This window comes from Sparus aurata, chromosome 7 (genome assembly GCF_900880675.1).
Source record: "Sparus aurata chromosome 7, fSpaAur1.1, whole genome shotgun sequence".
Classification (NCBI taxonomy): Eukaryota; Metazoa; Chordata; class Actinopteri; order Spariformes; family Sparidae; genus Sparus; species Sparus aurata.
In genome coordinates, this window is record NC_044193.1 from 16,340,288 (window position 1) to 16,358,209 (window position 17,922).

Below are 17,922 nucleotides of genomic sequence, written 5' to 3' on the forward strand. Positions count from 1 at the left end.
AGAACGGGACATGAAATTGAAAAAGGCAAAAAGGGGCGATAAAGAAAATGAAATGAAATTGACCTCCACTCTGAAAGAGCACACGCGGAGTTATAAAGGACCGGCGGAGGAAAATGCAGTTGAATTAAGGTTGAAAAATGAGATATCTGAAGAAGATTTTAATGTTTCTCCATTGGCAAAAAAATAATAATGGCGTGGATGTGCACACATGCATGAGTGCACTCACATTTGCAAACTGCACACACCTCTGCGTTCGGAAGTGAAACTCATTTATTCTGATGTCCTGGTGATGAGGCATACATACAGAGAGAAAAGGAATAAGTGGTTGATGCAGTGACATATTGTTTAGCAGCTGACGCCTTCCTTCAGAAAACAACAACAAATTAGTTAGTCACATCCTCTAAGTGAAAATAAATCATTTGCTACAGTACGCAGTAATTGACCGTCTGGTTATTGTTGTTGTGTCAGTGTCGGCTGGTACAGACACGAGCTGGGAGCAGAGAATGCGGAGGTCTCGTGGTCTTGTAGTTGTCTGGAGACACTGCTCGGGCAAAACAACGTCAAAGTAAATGCTTAAGTATTGATCTGCTTCAAGTCCCCTCGGTCCACAGCATGGGGTATGATGCACAAGTCTGTATGCAGGCTACATGGTAAACAGGCAGTAATCCACACCCACTGCAGTCTAGATGCCGATGAAATTCTGAGTAACTCGTTCCATCTCATGTCAAGTGATGTGCAGCATGACGACAATGTTTTGTTAGTAGCTCAGTCCGAGGAACAGAGGTCACTATCCGATAAGTCCACTGCAGGTTCGTATAAAGTCTTCAGTTGCTATTTAGGTAAAAGAAACGCTTGATTCCTAGATTTAAGTCCATAATAATCTGTAGTTGGCTTTGAGGTAGATGAGCGTCTCCAGGTTCTTTGGTAGGACGTGGCCTCTCTCTGGCCGCAGACACCGCCCAGCAGTGGTGAAAATGCTCTCCACCACAGTGCCACAGGCAGGGACGGTAAACGCCCTCTTGGCTACCTGGGCGAGCAGAGGAAAGTCGATCGCTTTACGCCGCCAGTAATGCAAAGCCTCCTCGTCCGTGGGCTCCTCTCGTAGGTAAACGGTCAACTCCTGCTCGAGGCTCTTGGCCTGTGTTGTGGGTCTCTGCTTGATGAACGAAAACAGCTTACAGGGTCGGGAGAGCGAGGAGACCGGCGATGGAACCAGGGCAGGAGGTGTTTGGGATTGAGGGTGCAGGTCTGTGTCTGGGTCAACGGGGCTGGAGCCTGAAGAATGTTTGGACAACTCCTCTATGAGAACTTGTCTGTGCCAGTCAGGGTTGCTGCTCCAGGTGAGCTTGAACTGGGGGTCCAGGGTGGTGGCGGTGATGTAGAGGGGGTCGTCCAGGATCGGGGCCAGCCGACTCTCTAAAGCCTGGCTGAGGCCTGCCAGGAGAGAAGGGCAGTGGGTGGTTGATGTCTCAGAGAGATGCTTACGGAGGCCCAAAACACACGGTAGAGCCAGGCTGATGGACACGTGTCTGTCTGTCTGCGTGTCTGCCTGTCTGTCCCCGTGCACCATGTCCCAGGCCTCAGTGAAAGGCTCCAAAGTGTCAGTGACCTCCTTCAGTACGGCTCTCTCTGATCCACCCAGCGCCAGCTCCCCCGGACCACTCATCTCCTCCAGGAACTCCACTGAGTCCAGCAGCCGCCGAAGCACCTTTACCAAAAATGACACACAAAAATAAACATTTCTGAGAACTTTTGAACAACATTCTTTCCCCTCACAGAAAATCTAACACTCTCAGACTTATAAATCTTGCTAAAACGGCTCTATAACCAGGCTATAAAATTAATACTATTATTAGAACCAGACCAATAAATCGATTGGCCAATAAAAGAGGGCCAGATAGTGCTGCAGCCCTGTATTCCCCCTCCGTCTAAAACACTGTTTTAACTTCTATCTCTTTAAGTCCCTCCCCCGAAGTCTCGTCTGATTGGTCACCTCACACACACCTGATGCCTGCCAACGACAGCAGAGCAGCTGTGCTCATGTCAAGCTCTACGTGCGCAACTAGCAGCTAAGCACAAATTTGCCAGTATATGTGACTCTGTGACAGTGTGATGTCATAAAGTCATGGAATTAGAGGCGGGATTACTGACGAGGCATTTCAGGAGCAGTATTTCTGTGGGAGAGAGCAGCTTCTGTTGGTGCGGACTTATATAAAACACTGAAGGAGAGGAAAATGTCTCCTTTCAAATGTCTTGCCTCTCTTACACATTTTAGTCACAAGTGTTTGATTACCACAATTCAGGGATCATTTATACTTTCTAATACTGTACCATCCTCGTCCCCAACAACCACACTGACTGGGCTCTAGTCATTACAGGCAGGTAATGCATACAGGTCACATTTCACTTTATCTTAACTATTTAACCATTTAGCATTTATAAGCAGCAAATAAACACTAAGAATTGGCTGATAACACACTAAAGTATAGCTGCAGGAAGATACTGGGACATTATTAAGAGTTTTTTCATGTTTCCATTGCTATAACTCCTCCTGTACAAGCTCAGCAACTGTTGATTGGCGATGTAGCACAGCTTTAATCATGTACGTGTTCATGCAACTGTTGACCCACATTAATAAACACTAGAAAAGTCCTCATACCTGCCTACAACTACATTATGGTGGTTTATGAATAATTCATTATGTAAATACTGCTTATAGATGCTGCTTGGAGGCAGTAAAGATAAAGTACAACCTGTACACCACATATAATATAACTGAGTTAGATTACATACCTTGAGCTGAGCAGCCCAGTCTCTTGCTGCAAAGGAGGTATTTCCTGGTCCGCCCATGATCAGCCCTGGACCATCAAACACCTGAGTGAGCTTCTCGGGTGGAACAGCAGAGGTAATGTAGTTGTAGAAACAGGCAGCCTTGGCCAATGTGGATGAGAGCTGTGGACAGGAGCGAATCCCCTCACTGACACACTGTTCAAGAGAGCGAGAGAAACAGTCCACCCGGCAGACACCCAGGCCGTGTTCCCACGAGTCCTGCCACTCTCCCTCATCTCCGCCGTCTCCGTGGCCATTCCTGATCCCTTCCTTCCTGTTGATGCCATCCTCCGCCCCGTCTTCTTCGTCCTCCTTCAGGAAACCAGGAAGACAACATGGCTTTATTTTCGTCGTTGCCAGAAAAGGGTCCGCAACAACGCGAAACGCTCTCCCTGACACGCCGTGAGAGTGACATACTTCATCAAAATCTGAAAGCACACGAGACCCAGAGCTGCCCCCCGTCAGGGGAAGACAGGCCAGGAGAGCTGAACGCATCTGCCAGTCAGATGTAAGAAAATGGCAGGTGACACCAAGGTACCTACAGAGAGAGAGACAGAGAGAGAGAGAGAGAACAGTGGACTCATCAGTGAGGGAATCAAACCAAGTGGGAATCATGGTGTTTTTGGTTGATTTTACCTCCTTACCCTGAAGTGGCTCCAGTCAAGCCCCTCCAGAGATCCAGGCTGAGACTAAGGGCGTGCGCCGAGGCCAGGGCCTGACGGGTCGCTAGCTGGGCCTGATAGGCGTAGGCTGGCAGGAGCTGGCTCTGGATGTAGTGCTGGCGCTCAGGAGTGTAGCGTGGCTCCAGGAGCTGAAGCAGCTCTCTGAAGCCATGATTTTCCACTATGGACACTGGCTGCAGGTCACGCACAATCATCTTAGCTATAGCCTCAGAGATCAAGACCTGTGGTGACAAAAAACAACTTAGGTGACCTTTTACCACAGTGAATATTGAAACACTTGAGTAGCTTGGCAGGAAACTACAACCAGCCCAGTCACCAGGGTATTATGTTTGCTGTTAATGTGTCTGCAAACCACAGTAATGTCCAGGGCAGACATTTTTACCAAACGTGGCATCTCACGTTCTTTTTATATGCTTATTAGCCACCTGTTGTGGCAAGAGATGGGGGGGAGGGTACAAGCCACGAGGCTGCAAAATGGCCAACTGCAGTTTAATTCCCACTACTTGGATGACTTTGAGGACACCTGGAGACATTTCCAGCGTTTTTTTTAAGGAGACATGGACATTTCGAGCTGTTTCTGAGGAGACCAAACCACCAAAGCAGAGGGTTTTTTTTTTTTAAATGAACTCTGGAAACATTTCTATTCAGTTTTTTGGGGGGTCAAAACCGGATATTTTTAGGCAGACATGTGGACGTTTCTGGCCTTTGTTGTGTCGACAGAACCAGGTGTTATTTTTAAGGAGCCCCTGAGACATTTCCAGCTGTTTTGTGGGGAACAAAACCGGGTCACTGGACACATTTCCATCCGTTTACTACAGCATCAAAAAGTGTTTTTTAAAGAGACGTGCAGACATTTCCAGCTGTTATTGTATCGACAAAACCAGGTGGCTTTAAGGAGACATGCAAACGTTTCTGGTGGTTTATAAAGCAGCCAAAACCGGCTATTTTTCGCTTCCAGCTGGGCCATCTCCATCCGTGATCATGCTGCTCAAATCAGCAATCTTAAACCAAACCCCGATGCTTTCATACCCTAACCCAGGTGCTTTTGTGTCCCAACCTAAGCAGGCTAACCCGAAACAGAAAATTTTAGACAAACAGAAAGTTGCAACATAAAGAAACGTCCGATTTGAACTCATCTGTGGTTTTGCAGAAACATACTTGGCCAACATTTATTCTGGCGGTGGGGTCGACCACAACACACACACCTGACGTGGGTCATGTCTGTCAAACTTGGTCACCCCTCCTCCAGAGCCTCCTCCTGCTCCTCCATCAAGAGTCCCCATTCCTCCAACACCTCCTCCAGAGCCTCCTCCGCCTCCCACTCCAGTACTGATGGGGAGAGTGTAGCGGGTGCTCCCTCCATTGGTGGTGAAACTATGCAGGGAACCAGAGGAGTAACCCTCTCTCTTCATGTCCTTCCTTTTCACAAAGTCATCATACATGGCCTGGTGCTTCCGCTGGATGGGAGAGAGAGAGAGAGACAGTGTGGGGGCACAACAATGCTGTTACTTGACAGGTGGAGGAGTTAATTCAGTGTTGAGGTGTAGACATCTCTACAATGGGTATGGGTAAATCCCCTCTTGTAGAGAAGCAACAGACTGTCTGAGCAGTGGGGCTCATACAGCTGACACTATTAAAGATGCAGCAGGGCCAGCTGTTGGAGCTGATGCTGACAGATAGATATGTGATGGGTGTCCTTTCTCCATGCAAACATTTTATTTTTGAAGTCATTACCTTGAGATGCGTTACGAAGTTGGACGTGACGCTCCTCTTCGCCTGGATCCTGGTGCCACAAGCCTTGCAGTTGGACTCGATTTTGCCATTTTCACCTTCAAACACAATATTAAAGTAATCCAAAATAGACACCTTCGGAGCTGACGCCATTGGAGCCCCGCGGTCCCTCCGCTCCGAAGTGAAATCAACTTGCGATCAAGGACAATCTGAGTCTGAGGTATCAATATCACCTCGCCTGTGATCATGAGCGCAGGCCGGAGTGTTTACTTCCCGATCCCCGATCACACATCCAGAGGTGGGGGGAAAAGAGAGAGAGAGAGAGAGAGAGAGATGTTGCTGCCAGTTGCGCAGACAAAAGAAAAAAATTTAATTCCAAGCATGAGTTGCGTCGCTCGCACGTCCGAAATCGGCCACGATCAGACTACAGAGGCTGCTGCGGATGTCTGGAAACATCAATAATGTGATCGAGAGGCGACATCCGCTGTTTTCTGCGCTCCCATCCGTCGGTCGGACGCGAGTGAAGAGGCGGCAGAGCGGTGTGTCTCATGGAGGCAGATGGACTGGATTATAATTGGAGCAGGAAGTACACACAATAAACGGGAGTTTCGTTTCCCGTTTCGACAGTTCCCGGTAATGTTCGGGCTGTCCCCAGACAAACTGCTGCCGGGTGTGAGGGAGGTGGCGCTCGCTCAGATGTTTTCAATTATGCTCGTGTCGTATGCAATGAGGCAAACTCCCATTAACATCCGGAATAAACACTGGATGAAAAGAAAATAGAAAATACACTAGTCAAGATTAGTCAGGGATATTTCAGTGTTTCACTTTAATTCTATTATTGTGTTTTGTGATTTTTTTTTTACAAAAAATCTTCAGAAAAATGCAAATATGTAATCAAAGACAATTTGGTGCCAATCTGTAAAAAAAGACCTTGCAAAGTTGCATGTAATGGATTTGTCAACACGTCATCTTACAAGTCTTTACTTCTAGATGGGAATCAGCAAGTAGGCTAATACATTTAGAATTCCTTTGGCGCCACCCACCATAACCACAATAATTATTAGGGATGCACAATATCAGTCTGATAAATTATAGTCCCAATATTGGGGTGTAAAGCCCAACAATCTAAAGCCAGATTGCTGTCATTGGCTTGACAACAAAGCATCTCCACACTCGGATGAATGAAATGGTATGCACCTTTAAAGTTGGTTTGCAAAGATGAAGAAGACGACTGGAGAACAGTATACATGCTCCGCAGGGGTTCGAAGTGAAGGTGAAAACAACACATCATATTAGAGCAACAGAATATCAAATCATCCATCTTTTCTCACTACAACATCATCCTTTGTTACCCACAATTATCCATAAACTACAGGTTATCAACTTGAATTTGAAAAGTGGGAATTATTTAATAATATTGGAGTGTTTTTCATAAGAATTTGGAGGTAGATTTGGGGATAGTTCTAATAAATGTCTAATGAAACGTGTCTGGTTTATAGATGGTTAAGAAGTCATTCATCAGTGCTTTCCCAATCAATAAAAAGCCATACGGAAGAAGTCGGGTTGCCAGGTTGTGAAAACACTGATTTTATTGAACCTGAGAAATTCCTCCAAGAGAGCAATCACAAACAACATCCATCTCAAACAGGCAACACATTTAACAGTGAGACAGTTTAAACAACACAACATCAATCATACCCAATAAGCAATTAATTATAGTAGAAGTAGGAACCTCTACATCTGTAATCTTCACTTCAAAATCCAAATAGATGATCACTGCTGAGTTCAACTGGCCCAGAAACCTCATCTTCCGATTAACAATGTGTCCCTCTCTGTGGCCGCATGAGCCCAGATCATCTCCTCTGTGACTCTATTGACATGTTCGGTCGGCCTCCTTGTCCAGCCGGGCTGCTGAAACTTCTTCCTGGAGAATTTGTTTGTTTTTCATGCCGTGTTTCAGCTCCTCTCTGGTGTTCAACACAGCAGTCTGAAGGGTTGCGATCTCAGCTGACAGCTCTATTACTGGAACATGACAGATAAAAAGAAGAGAAGTTAAGGAGGAGGACAGGGATTTAGCAGTAGCACAACAGGAAGTGTGTCAGAGGTTTTATCTCGCACAAAGAGATTGTTTATCTTTTGTAGATTCATAATAGTAGCTAGTAAATTAAAAGTTATTTTGTTCTATGTTTTATTTCTCATTCTCCAATTTAGACTTAATATGAGGCAGAGGCATAATAAGATCTTCAATTTCTTTGCCATTTATCTAAGTTTATTCATCTGTCCATCTATATCTATATCCATATGGCTATAGTATTCACACATACACATGCATTTATATACAAAGTACATAAGCGCCCTACGTGCTGGATATATGCAAGGACCCATGCAAGCTCAACACACACCAAGTTAAGAAAGAACGTTCAAGCAGACAAACAAAAGCACATAAAGAAAGGTTCTTCACCTATCTTAAAAGGCATTCTGTGTGTAGTTTAAGAAAAGTAGCTGAAATAAAATAGAAATGTGCTGCAAAAACCAAAAACACAAGCTGACAGAGAAAACCCAGGCCTTTACAGAAAATCTGCCAAAGTAACAGCACAAAATATTAGCTAAGTTAGCCTGCAGTAGGTAGCTTGAAAATTGTTTTTTGTCTGTTAATTTGAACTGGGAGACTAGCAAAGTAAACACCAAGTGTACCGCTCAGATGTGATTCAAAATCTAGACTCTTCTGAAAATGCATCATCGTACCTTGCTTGAATGACGACTGTGCTTGTTTCAGAGACTGTGGCACCAGAATCCCGAACCATTTCAGCGGATCTTGCTGAGGATTCTTGTCACTTTTTCTTACTGGAGAAACTTCAGGAGCTTTCTCACCACTTGTTTCTTCACTTGCCTCTTTCTCTGCAATGTCCTTTTTGGGTTTGTTTCTTCTCCTGACACCTGTGAAACACATTATTGAAAAAAAATTAAAGAACTACTGGTTTGTGGTAAATGTAAACAATGTTTCTTCTTTACCACATACATCATGGGAGACTTACCTTCTTCTTGAGGTCCAATATCCTCTATGGACTTCACATCTTTATCGGCTTCGTTACTACAGTTTTGTTCAACCTTCTTTGTACAGAACTCCACCTCACCGTTGTCCTGTGTTCTGTAAAACAGACATTGTAGAAATATTTAGTTGATGGCCGCTCAATTCCAGGGAAATTGACCTGTTAGCAATCATCTCTGCAAATCCTCACCTGGCATGAACACAGACATGTGGTTCTATCTCACTCGCATACTGAAGTGCAGAGACTTGTTTGTTTCCCATCGTATACCGAGCCTTGGATATGGAAAACCATCCCTGTGGGCGACACAACATGATAACTATATATTACACGGGACACAGGTAAAGAAAATAAGCCTACAAAAAATAAAATAAGAGGGTAAAAATACAGGAAATGATGCTGGCAGTTTTGGGGAGGATTCTTCCTGATTAGAACCTATACTTGACATTAGGGTTGAATTTTCTCAAAATGAATCGTAAAATGTTAGAAATTAAGAGCCATCAATTACACGTCTTCCTAGAGCACAGGCTAGTCAAATGACTTGTTTTGTCTGATCAGCAGAAGAAAACACAAAGATATTTAATTTACCGTATAGAATGCTATACAGAAGAGCACGTTTTTACAATGATAGAGGTATTTTTTAAAAATATATTTAATCAGTCACCAACATTTCTGCTTCAGCTCGATTTCATTAGCAGATCTTCTTCAATTTGTTTTGATGTTAAACATTGGAAAACACAAATATGAACAACATTCAAAACCTTAGGGTGTCTAGCTCGGTAAAAGACAATTAAAGGTAAGCCCCTGATGTTTCCTGTGTTACCTGCTCTATGAGAGAGTTGAGGGTGGCTCGTTTCTCCTCCAGTAGCTCCAGCTGGTCCATGAAACGAAGCAGCTTTTCATCTAGTAACGAAGAAGACTCCTCCAATTCTGATACACCCATGTCGAATTTTTTTTCAGGAGCTCAACTACTTTCTCGTACAGACTGAACTACCGTCGGTTCTTCTGAAAATCAGCAGTGAGATGTAACAATACACAGCACTGAGGATTAAGAATACGCCAGTTCCGTTTACTTCCGTGTGTCATGTGACACTGGATGCCACGTGACTAACATCCCATGTCCTCCAAAGAGATATACCCATTTCAAGCAAAGCAGCGAAATCATATAACAATACTGGAAACAGGAAAAAGAAAGAAAAAGATCGAAGTAATTTCTTCATATTTTCACGGCAGGAAATACTAACAAAGCAAGCTGTAAGTCTGTTAATCGCCTAGTAATGTACTAACATTACATCCCCCACTATAATCGTCGTCTCAATTATATATTTTTTCTGTGTTGTAAATATATACTTTTAAATTATGAAAAATATAATGAAATTAGATTACCTGATTAAAAAAAAAAAAAAAAGTAGTAGTTCCCATACCGGGAGTCGAACCCGGGCCGCCTGGGTGAAAACCAGGAATCCTAACCGCTAGACCATATGGGACCGATATCACTTCTCGCTACACCAATAATTTTTATTTTGGTATATGTATGGGTATGAATTTATCTGACAATTATTGCCTATATGGTTTTGTTTTAATACTCTGACTAAAGATTACTTCATTTTCAGGACATCTTAAGAGGAATTATGGACAAGTGATGAAATAACAGCCAATTTAATAATATGTGCAGCAGCCTACAAAAAGAAATAATGTAACTTACGTGATTGGAAAAGTTATGTTTCTTACCTTCATAGCCGCTTGCAGCTTTGAAACTTTGCTTGAAGCTTCACAGCTAGCATGACTAATGTTAGCTTCAATGAAACTTAACTGTGCAACTTTACGTGAGTTAGTAATGCAGAGACTACATGTTAGGGAAAGCCCGCCACGTCTACATTTGCCACCGCTTTCAACCATCAGCAAAGCCTACAGAACGAGAGGTAAGCTGCTCCTTACATTGACAAATAGCCTAACTTCTAACGTTAGTCATCAGTGTAGCGTATATGTGGGTATGCTAACGAACTAGCAAAAGTTAGTTAATCTCCATTCCATAAGTTAAATAACGCTAGCTTCCGCGGTGTATGTACAGAGGAACTTAAACATTCGCTACTCCATCGGCTGGAGGGTAAACTACTCTACATATATCATTGAGTGAAACCATCAGCTCCACACGGCTTCATAAACCCCTCTGCAGAGCGAGGTAGCATAACTCCCAGTAGCTCGCCGTGATCGTATAGTGGTTAGTACTCTGCGTTGTGGCCGCAGCAACCCCGGTTCGAATCCGGGTCACGGCAGGGTTAAATCCCTGACACGGCTTGGGAGGACAGCTTTTTTTTTTCCTCTAAGAAGACAGCACATGTAATATATTTTGACCGCCTCGATTACATTAGAAGGTATTGTGCAATATTAGCAAGAAAGTACCTGTCTAATTTCCATTACAGTGCTTGGTCTTCTGTTCTGGAGATATTATGACAATATGATTATTTTAATGCAAACTCCAGGTCATCTGTCAACACTGGTAACAACTGGTAAAGGTTAATATCTGTTCGAATCACTAACTCTGTACAGATATCTTTGGTATGTATATGATAGTATATCACTTTTGTTCCACGTTGCGAGCCGCTGGCGGGATGAGTACGCGCTGAGTTACTTTCAGCGCGTGTGCACGGTGAAGAAAAGTAAGAAATCGACACATTTTAATAATCTTTAAAACGGAAATTAGATTTGGTTTTTTGGGGGGTTTTTTGTCTTATGTTTCTTATGGGGGGTGTACGCAAAATTACACACTTGTTTCTCTTTTTATAACCCCCCTCCCAAAACACACAAAAAACGTGTTTTATGGTATAATTTTCCGAGATTTAAGATCAAAGTGAAACATCTACACTAGGACTAGTTTTACGCAAAATCATTCACACTATATATACATAAAGTTCCGTAATTCACCCTTCACTGTGTTTAATATTTTACAGCTGTGTTCATGACAGGAGGGGAGGGTCTTTTGGATTAAGACACACGTTTTCATTGGTGGTTGTCAACAGCAACGTCCATGTTCCGAGATGAAGAGCCAATCAACGGGCCAGCAGATCGCAAGTGCTGGTAGTCTGTGGATACGATCGTCTGATAGGTGTTTGCAATCACAAGAAACCGCCCCCTTCTGCAGTGAGTTCCGGGTTTGATTTGTCAGCGCTAATATGTCATGTACAGTAGTGTAACAGCAGTGAACTGCTAGATATATTGAATACTAGTGTATTCTATAGCGTGTGGACACCATTTTTTAAGGTAAGGATAAAAAAGACTTTTATTATCATTATTATTATTGCTTTTGTCCTATTCTGAGCTTGAAGCAAACTACCTCTAATTGCTTTGACTCATTTTTTGATGAAGAACAACAGAGAGTACTCATTCATTAGTTAAACTGACATCAAATTGTTCATATCAATAATTTTCGAGCCTAGTCTGGATGTTGTTGAAGAATGTTCACCATCCTTTCTTTAAACAGATGATGGATGCCACATCAACAGCTGGAGTTCTTCATCCCTACTGGCCACGGGACCTTTTGATTCCCACCTATGTGGCTAATAACAGATCGATGTCAGAGATTCTGGCGTTCCTGTTTTCGGTGTCAGGGGTGTTCCTGCTTGTGACCTGGCTGATCACGGGCCGGAGAGGGTCCAGGCTGGGGACATGGAGGCGTCTGGCTGTGTGCTGGTTTGCTGTCTGCGGTTTCATCCATGGTGTCATTGAGGGCTGGTTCTCGCTGTATTATGATGCCATTCCAGGAGACCAGAGCTTCCTGTCGCAGCTCTGTGAGTACAAATCATAACAACCTGTTCAGAAAACTGTGATGGTGCGGTATGGGAATGCTTTTTAAGTTAAAATGTTTCCTTTTTGTCTCACAGGGAAAGAGTACTCCAAAGGAGACAGTAGATATATAATGTGAGTTCATCTTTAAACAGAACTATGTTGAACTTTGACATAAAAGAAGAGGACACAAAGCATTTACTAATTTTGTTCTATTTTCTATTTAGAGCGGATAACTTCACTGTCTGTATGGAGACTGTGACTGCATGGCTATGGGGACCTTTCAGCTTTTGGGCCGTGTTTGCCTTCTTAACTAACAAGCCCTACAGATTTGTTTTGCAGCTCGTCATTTCAGTCGGTAAGAGGGTTTATTGTGTCCTCACTAAAGTTGTAAGCAAGATTTAATTCATCGTTGATATTCATATTAACACGATGTGTCTTATTTCAGGTCAGCTGTACGGCGTAGTGCTTTACTTCTTCACAGAGCACAGAGATGGATATGCTCACAGTGAGTTGGGACACCCCATCTACTTCTGGTTCTACTTTGTGTTCATGAATGTGCTGTGGGTCGTCATCCCGCTGGTCCTTGTTGTGGATGCATGCAGACAGCTGTCAACAGCCCAGGCACACACTGACAAGTTTAAGAGGAACTGACCAGAGATGGACTGTACTAGGGGCCGAGGGCAAAAATAATAATAAATACATTTTGATATATATATTTTGACTGTGTTTTTTGTGATTTATTTAATTCAGCCTTCTTTCACACAACATACTATGAAGCAAGAAGAAGCTCAAAAAGCACACCATAACAATCCATGCATCCCAACTTTAATTCTCAGTGGACAAAAGATTTAGTTTTTCTTTTTAATCTATCACCCAATCCTGTTTCCTTCTGCTAATTCCACTAGCTGTTTTAAAAAGTACATTTCCCCAGTGAGGGATCAATAAAATCTTATCTTTATCTTGGATTAACCATTAATTTATTTTCTTTCTTTGGTTGCTGATATTCTGGGTTATTCTGATGATGGCACTGGGGCAGGGGCTGAATTATTACACTATTAATATATAAAGTTTTAATGGCCTTCAGACAACTTTCTTTCCATTCAACTTATTATAGAAGCAATGAAGTATTGTAACCTCTGGCTCAGTTAATTAACCACAGTAGTGTGACATGACAATGTATATGTGGATGTTATAACGGATCAGACCATTCAAATCATGTTAGAACAAAAAAAATCAATAAACATGCACAATTATGTGAAAGCGTAATAACAACTTTACTACTGCATAATAACATCTTCAATGGGTATGCACCACTCTACTAATTGTGGAACATGAGTAGCTCGACAGGCGCCGAAATAGCTCAGTTGGGAGAGCGTTAGACTGAAGATCTAAAGGTCCCTGGTTCGATCCCGGGTTTCGGCATTTTGATTGCACAAGCCGTGCTCCAGCTGACAACCGACCGTCTGTATGCGTTTTACTGACAAAGTTCTCCACCTTGTGGTCGATCAGCTGCACTACAACATTTTGACCTACTCCCACACAGGATACCACTTCGATCTCATGCTCTCCCCACTACCAGATTTATACATTCATTTCTCCGAAAAATATTTTCACATACTTTTAAGACACATTCAAAAAGTGGCATAGAGTTGTGGAAAAAAAACACCCAACCACATAACTATAGCTTCACTTTCAAGCTGAGGCAGTGGCTGTAGATGCACTACCTTTTAATGATGAAACATGAGAACAATCAAACCGTTTCACAAATAACATCTGATAATGTTTAACCTTCAGCTGAACATTTTGCTGAGTCTTAGTCCCAATTGTGCATTCGTCTCTTTTTCTCTACTTGCTACATTTTTAAGTGCCTTTAAAGCTGCAGGTGATTCCGGCTGTATCTCCAGCAGTTTCTTAAAGGCCTGCCTGGCCTCCTCCAGCTCATTCACCATCTGACAGGCCTGGCCCAGCCGGTACCAGGCTTTAGCCCCACCCGGTTCCAGCTGAGTAGCTTTGGCCGCACTGGCCTTAGCCCGCTCTGGTTGGTTCAGCTTGAGCTGGCACAGGGACAAGTTAGAGTGGAGCTCTGCTTTGGTGGTTTTGAGTTCATTATCCGAAGGAAGAAGCTGTGTTTTATCGCCAGTGTCTGCGTCTCTCTGCTCCTCTCCTCCTGGCTCATGTCCTTTTTTCTTCCCACAGAGAGTAATGAGAAGCTTGAGGGCCCGACTGTAGCTGTCCGCCGCTCCCCACACATCCCCACTTCTGAATCTCACTCCACCCCTCTCTTTGTGTGACTTCACCCACTCCCACTTTTCACTCGGAGACATCTCCCAGGATTCCTTGCCTGGCGTGAAGGCTTTGAGTTCAACTGTGGCGCACAATGGCAGGTTTTCCTCAGCTTGATGGGGAAAAGAAACAACTGGTCCATTTCCCACGGGAGACATCAAAATCTGAGAAGCAAAACACGATGATTAAGCAGGCTGTATACTTTCCCATGCTTGAAAAAAATAAAGAAGAGGAAGAAGAATTATATGTTTACTCTTTGTCAATTTGTACAGAACATTGTCAACAGTTTCCTAGTTGTGACTTCAGTCTTACCTCACAGTTCTCCCCCGCTCTCATCCCCTCCATACATGCTTCAGTGACATCACACTGACCCTCCCCTAGCCTCAGCGTAGTCCAGTCACCCAGTGGGACCTGCAGCACAGACTCCTGACTTCTTTGGAAGGCTGTGACCACCGCCTCTGTAAGCTCAGTGACTGATTGGTCAGGTTGGACTGACAGCTCCCCGTTTCCCTTTTCAGACACTAAACTCTCTGCTTCATCGACTTCAATTTTGAGCCTCACTCTGACTCGACACAGTGAACCCAACCTTGGACAGTAGATGGATGAACATGCTAGAAGAGACAGAGAAATATGATTTAAGCTAGATTCTAGAGATGTGGACTGAATTATTATTATTTCTTTTTAAATTAAGGAAGAAAGTAAAATCAACATACAAGCATCATCTCCAGGTATGGATACGGGGTGGTGACTCCCCTTGCCTGTTTGCTTTTTCTGGACTTTCCAGAGTCCTCGAGGACAAACTGACACCCAGGAGGTGACATCAGTGCCATCATGTTCACCGCTCCTTTGAAATGTTTCTAAAGGGTTATCCATCCATCCATCCATCACTGGTTTCATATCTTTCGTGAAGAGACAAGTGAAAGTAAACACAAACATTACAGCTGCAAACAAGCCTTCTGTCCCATTAAAGAAGTGTTTTCGGAGAGAACACTCAACCAGCGTATATATAGAGTATATCTGGGAAAATTAATTGAAGACAAACTGAGTTTCATAGACAGTGTTGATTTTATATATAGAAAAGCGAGTGAGAGACTGTTGAAAAGGGTTTTGGAGTCCATCTTGACATCTGGGATAAAGTCTATGCCAGCCTGGCAGAAAGTGTTGTTGTTCTTTAATATCTCTCAAGGTAAGTAACTCATTCTTAGTGTCTTGAGAAAAGCTGTAGCACCTACAGCGAACCAGTGTCTTGCAGAAATTGATCACTATATCTGGAACAAAAAAAGGTCAGATACACTTTGAAAAAGAATCAAGAAAAATCCTTTAACGTTACTCTAATCCTGATACTGTGCTTTCGCTCAGTCATTCATATTCATATTGTTCTGCATTTGAACAAGGATCAATGCCTATAACATGTTAAATATAAACATACTACACAATCACAATAATATCGACATCTGAGCACACATAATAACACAAATAACTAGCTAGTAAAGGCTGTTGGCACTAGGAGTTCGGTGATAATTATGTCGCTATCACTACATCACTATGCTAACATTGTCATTAATTATAAGGCTTTTTAGGCGAGAAGCAATAAGTTATGTATGCCAACAGCGCCTCTGGTTTAAGTGTATCGGCTGCTGCCACGGATATGTAATTTATAAGTATTTCTGATTCAGATTCTTATAACACGACGTTATTTTACCAGGTGCGTTAGCGTGTCTAGCTAGCTAACTAGTTAGCTATGGCGGCAATCCAAATCAACTGAATTTCATTACTCTCCAAAATATGTGTTGGAGTTAAGTGCAGGCCATAACTACAAAAACACGTACCTTACCTTATATTGGAAGTCTGACATGTACTAGCTTTCCCATCGGTCAAAATCTGTAACAAACTCTCAGATAAACAAACGACTGTTCTTCTTCGTCTTCTTCGTGTACACGACAGATGTTAAGCCAGCTCGTTGGCGCATTACCGCCACCCACAGTATGGGAGCGGTACTTCATGCTCGATTAGAATTATTATCTTTATGCATTTCTCTCCCACTGTCTTGATAATTCATAAACTAGCCTCACATATATCATCTTATTCCTCTCCCATACATATAACCTCCTTCAAATATCATTCATCATCTACCTTCATGTGTCCGTCTGTGAACTGCAGTGCTCCTTTCTCCCACTAGGTGGAGACAACGGCAAAGATGACTGTCTTGTCATTTTTCAGTCAAGTTGTAAAGATGATTTCTGCTCAGAAACTGCTTTTTGGGTGCATATATGCTATATTATTATCATCATTCATACATTGTTCATATGAATCGATTATTTTATGACATAATGTACTACATAATTATTTAATTATACTATATGCCGCTTTGCTGTACGCTGTAAATAGATGGCGTCATATCATTTTTATTCTATACTACCACTAACCAGACCACAGTGGGACTTTACTCGAGACTGTACTGCACTATTAGATGCCCTGTAAGTTTAACTGCTCTTATATAGTTTATATTTTTATTATTATTTCATGTTCTTTTATATTGGGATATGTGCAAATATATGCATGTGCAAAAAAAAGTCAAATGAAATGTGTCACATTATTTTTGGGGACCATAATAAAAATTCAGATATGTCACAGAATAAACAATCAAGCGCAACACTAAAATATCCCAATATCAACAGATGATTTTGAGTAGTGTACTTATTTCTGTGCCTGTGTTGCTAAACACTTTAAATTTGCCCCTAAGGGGTCAACAAAGCCTTATCTTGAATTTATATCTATATAAATCAGTCTATATCCTCAATACTTAAACTTAATGGATGTTAAAAAAATTATAAAAAGTTGATGAAATTTGGGCTGAAGCTGTAGAGCAGGCTGGTCAAATAAACTGTCCCACAAAATATACAGTACTATATATGTTCAGTTACAACACAGAAGAAGAAATGGTTTTGTTCCTTGCAACATCCTTAACAGAGAACACTTACAGACACACGTTCACACACACAGTTTACATCTCAGTCTGTATTGACCCTTGACTTGTACCACTCATGTTTAAGGCCTGTGTGTTAATCTGTTCTGTCAGTATGACTTAGGGCTCTATCTTTTGAGCACTAGAAACCATTAGGTCTATCAGAGGAATACCACAGTGGACACCAATGTGTGTGTTTGTGAGTGTGTGTGAGACAGAGAGAGAGAAACAGAGACAGAAAGGAAGGTAATCTGAGATGCAATCTGTCCTTTTATATGGGGCCTGTTGGAGCCTTGATGAGTATGAGACGAGGTAGTAAAACGTGCTAAGCTAATGAGACTGCATCACTGGATGAGGAGCATGCATGTTTTAGTATTAGGTACAATAAACACCACCATAATGAAACCTTGTCAGGGAAAAATCATTCAAATGCTAGTCAAAAGTTACCACAATTTATAAAAAATAAACATAATGTCTGAACAAAAACAAAAACAATTAAAACTGCAAGCAGTGATGAACGGGCCCTCGCAGTCCGCGCGCACGTCGGGGCGTGCCGCCGTCCAAACGCGCCGCGGCTTAAGCCCCGTTGCTCGATCGT

At 42.6% G+C, this 17,922-nt stretch overlaps 4 protein-coding genes and 3 non-coding genes across 9 annotated transcripts; 3 read left to right on the top strand and 4 right to left on the bottom strand.

Moving 5' to 3' along the window:
- Positions 1 to 143: 143 nt before the first annotated feature.
- LOC115584400 (zinc finger BED domain-containing protein 4) lies at positions 144 to 5,926 on the bottom strand. 2 transcript variants are annotated; one of them, XM_030421799.1, is made up of 6 exons: positions 5,247 to 5,926; positions 4,718 to 4,969; positions 3,474 to 3,733; positions 3,247 to 3,367; positions 2,794 to 3,141; positions 144 to 1,708 (listed from the first exon to the last, which is right to left on the bottom strand). In XM_030421799.1, the coding sequence occupies exons 1-6, from the start codon at positions 5,394 to 5,396 to the stop codon at positions 866 to 868; spliced, it is 1,974 nt and encodes a 657-aa protein (XP_030277659.1). In that variant the 5' UTR covers positions 5,397 to 5,926; the 3' UTR covers positions 144 to 865. The 2 variants fall into 2 exon arrangements, with proteins under 2 accessions (XP_030277659.1, XP_030277658.1); XM_030421798.1 differs by having other exon boundaries at positions 2,794 to 3,367.
- Positions 5,927 to 6,801: 875 nt separating this feature from the next.
- vma22 (vacuolar ATPase assembly factor VMA22) lies at positions 6,802 to 9,411 on the bottom strand. Its single transcript, XM_030423860.1, has 5 exons — positions 9,114 to 9,411; positions 8,483 to 8,586; positions 8,279 to 8,391; positions 7,989 to 8,180; positions 6,802 to 7,265 (listed from the first exon to the last, which is right to left on the bottom strand). The coding sequence occupies exons 1-5, from the start codon at positions 9,231 to 9,233 to the stop codon at positions 7,114 to 7,116; spliced, it is 681 nt and encodes a 226-aa protein (XP_030279720.1). The 5' UTR covers positions 9,234 to 9,411; the 3' UTR covers positions 6,802 to 7,113.
- Positions 9,412 to 9,705: 294 nt separating this feature from the next.
- trnae-uuc (transfer RNA glutamic acid (anticodon UUC)) lies at positions 9,706 to 9,777 on the bottom strand. Its single transcript has one exon. It is a non-coding gene; the product is annotated as a tRNA-Glu (tRNA).
- Positions 9,778 to 10,494: 717 nt separating this feature from the next.
- On the top strand, positions 10,495 to 10,566 carry trnah-gug (transfer RNA histidin (anticodon GUG)). Its single transcript has one exon. It is a non-coding gene; the product is annotated as a tRNA-His (tRNA).
- Positions 10,567 to 11,395: 829 nt separating this feature from the next.
- Positions 11,396 to 12,797, top strand: ebp (EBP cholestenol delta-isomerase). Its single transcript, XM_030423864.1, has 5 exons — positions 11,396 to 11,551; positions 11,772 to 12,078; positions 12,172 to 12,208; positions 12,301 to 12,431; positions 12,522 to 12,797. Exons 2-5 carry the CDS (start codon positions 11,772 to 11,774, stop codon positions 12,725 to 12,727), a joined length of 681 nt encoding a protein of 226 aa, XP_030279724.1. The 5' UTR covers positions 11,396 to 11,551; the 3' UTR covers positions 12,728 to 12,797.
- A 90-nt stretch (positions 12,798 to 12,887) lies between these two features.
- fkbpl (FKBP prolyl isomerase like) lies at positions 12,888 to 16,332 on the bottom strand. 2 transcript variants are annotated; one of them, XM_030423862.1, is made up of 4 exons: positions 16,194 to 16,332; positions 15,073 to 15,258; positions 14,672 to 14,970; positions 12,888 to 14,523 (listed from the first exon to the last, which is right to left on the bottom strand). In XM_030423862.1, exons 2-4 carry the CDS (start codon positions 15,254 to 15,256, stop codon positions 13,867 to 13,869), a joined length of 1,140 nt encoding a protein of 379 aa, XP_030279722.1. In that variant the 5' UTR covers positions 15,257 to 15,258; positions 16,194 to 16,332; the 3' UTR covers positions 12,888 to 13,866. The 2 variants fall into 2 exon arrangements, with proteins under 2 accessions (XP_030279722.1, XP_030279723.1); XM_030423863.1 differs by having other exon boundaries at positions 16,189 to 16,317.
- trnaf-gaa (transfer RNA phenylalanine (anticodon GAA)) lies at positions 13,426 to 13,498 on the top strand. Its single transcript has one exon. It is a non-coding gene; the product is annotated as a tRNA-Phe (tRNA).
- Positions 16,333 to 17,922: the final 1,590 nt, after the last annotated feature.

What these genes read in the sequence shown, in the direction of transcription:
- LOC115584400 (XM_030421798.1), bottom strand. Translation starts at nt 5,396, where the DNA reads ATGGCGTCAGCTCCGAAGGTGTCTATTTTGGATTACTTTAATATTGTG. An exon ending in ACTTCGTAACGCATCTCAAG is followed by an intron (nt 4,970 to 5,246) that starts GTAATGACTTCA and finishes TCTCCCATCCAG; the next exon opens with CGGAAGCACCAGGCCATGTA. An exon ending in ACAGACATGACCCACGTCAG is followed by an intron (nt 3,734 to 4,717) that starts GTGTGTGTGTTG and finishes TTGTCACCACAG; the next exon opens with GTCTTGATCTCTGAGGCTAT.
- vma22 (XM_030423860.1), bottom strand. Translation starts at nt 9,233, where the DNA reads ATGGGTGTATCAGAATTGGAGGAGTCTTCTTCGTTACTAGATGAAAAG. An exon ending in TCAACTCTCTCATAGAGCAG is followed by an intron (nt 8,587 to 9,113) that starts GTAACACAGGAA and finishes TGTCGCCCACAG; the next exon opens with GGATGGTTTTCCATATCCAA. An exon ending in ACAGTCGTCATTCAAGCAAG is followed by an intron (nt 7,266 to 7,988) that starts GTACGATGATGC and finishes GTCATGTTCCAG; the next exon opens with TAATAGAGCTGTCAGCTGAG.
- ebp (XM_030423864.1), top strand. Translation starts at nt 11,772, where the DNA reads ATGATGGATGCCACATCAACAGCTGGAGTTCTTCATCCCTACTGGCCA. An exon ending in GAGCTTCCTGTCGCAGCTCT is followed by an intron (nt 12,079 to 12,171) that starts GTGAGTACAAAT and finishes TTTGTCTCACAG; the next exon opens with GGAAAGAGTACTCCAAAGGA. An exon ending in GGAGACAGTAGATATATAAT is followed by an intron (nt 12,209 to 12,300) that starts GTGAGTTCATCT and finishes TTTTCTATTTAG; the next exon opens with AGCGGATAACTTCACTGTCT.
- fkbpl (XM_030423862.1), bottom strand. Translation starts at nt 15,256, where the DNA reads ATGAAACCAGTGATGGATGGATGGATGGATAACCCTTTAGAAACATTT. An exon ending in CATACCTGGAGATGATGCTT is followed by an intron (nt 14,971 to 15,072) that starts GTATGTTGATTT and finishes TGTCTCTTCTAG; the next exon opens with CATGTTCATCCATCTACTGT. An exon ending in GAGCGGGGGAGAACTGTGAG is followed by an intron (nt 14,524 to 14,671) that starts GTAAGACTGAAG and finishes TTTGCTTCTCAG; the next exon opens with ATTTTGATGTCTCCCGTGGG.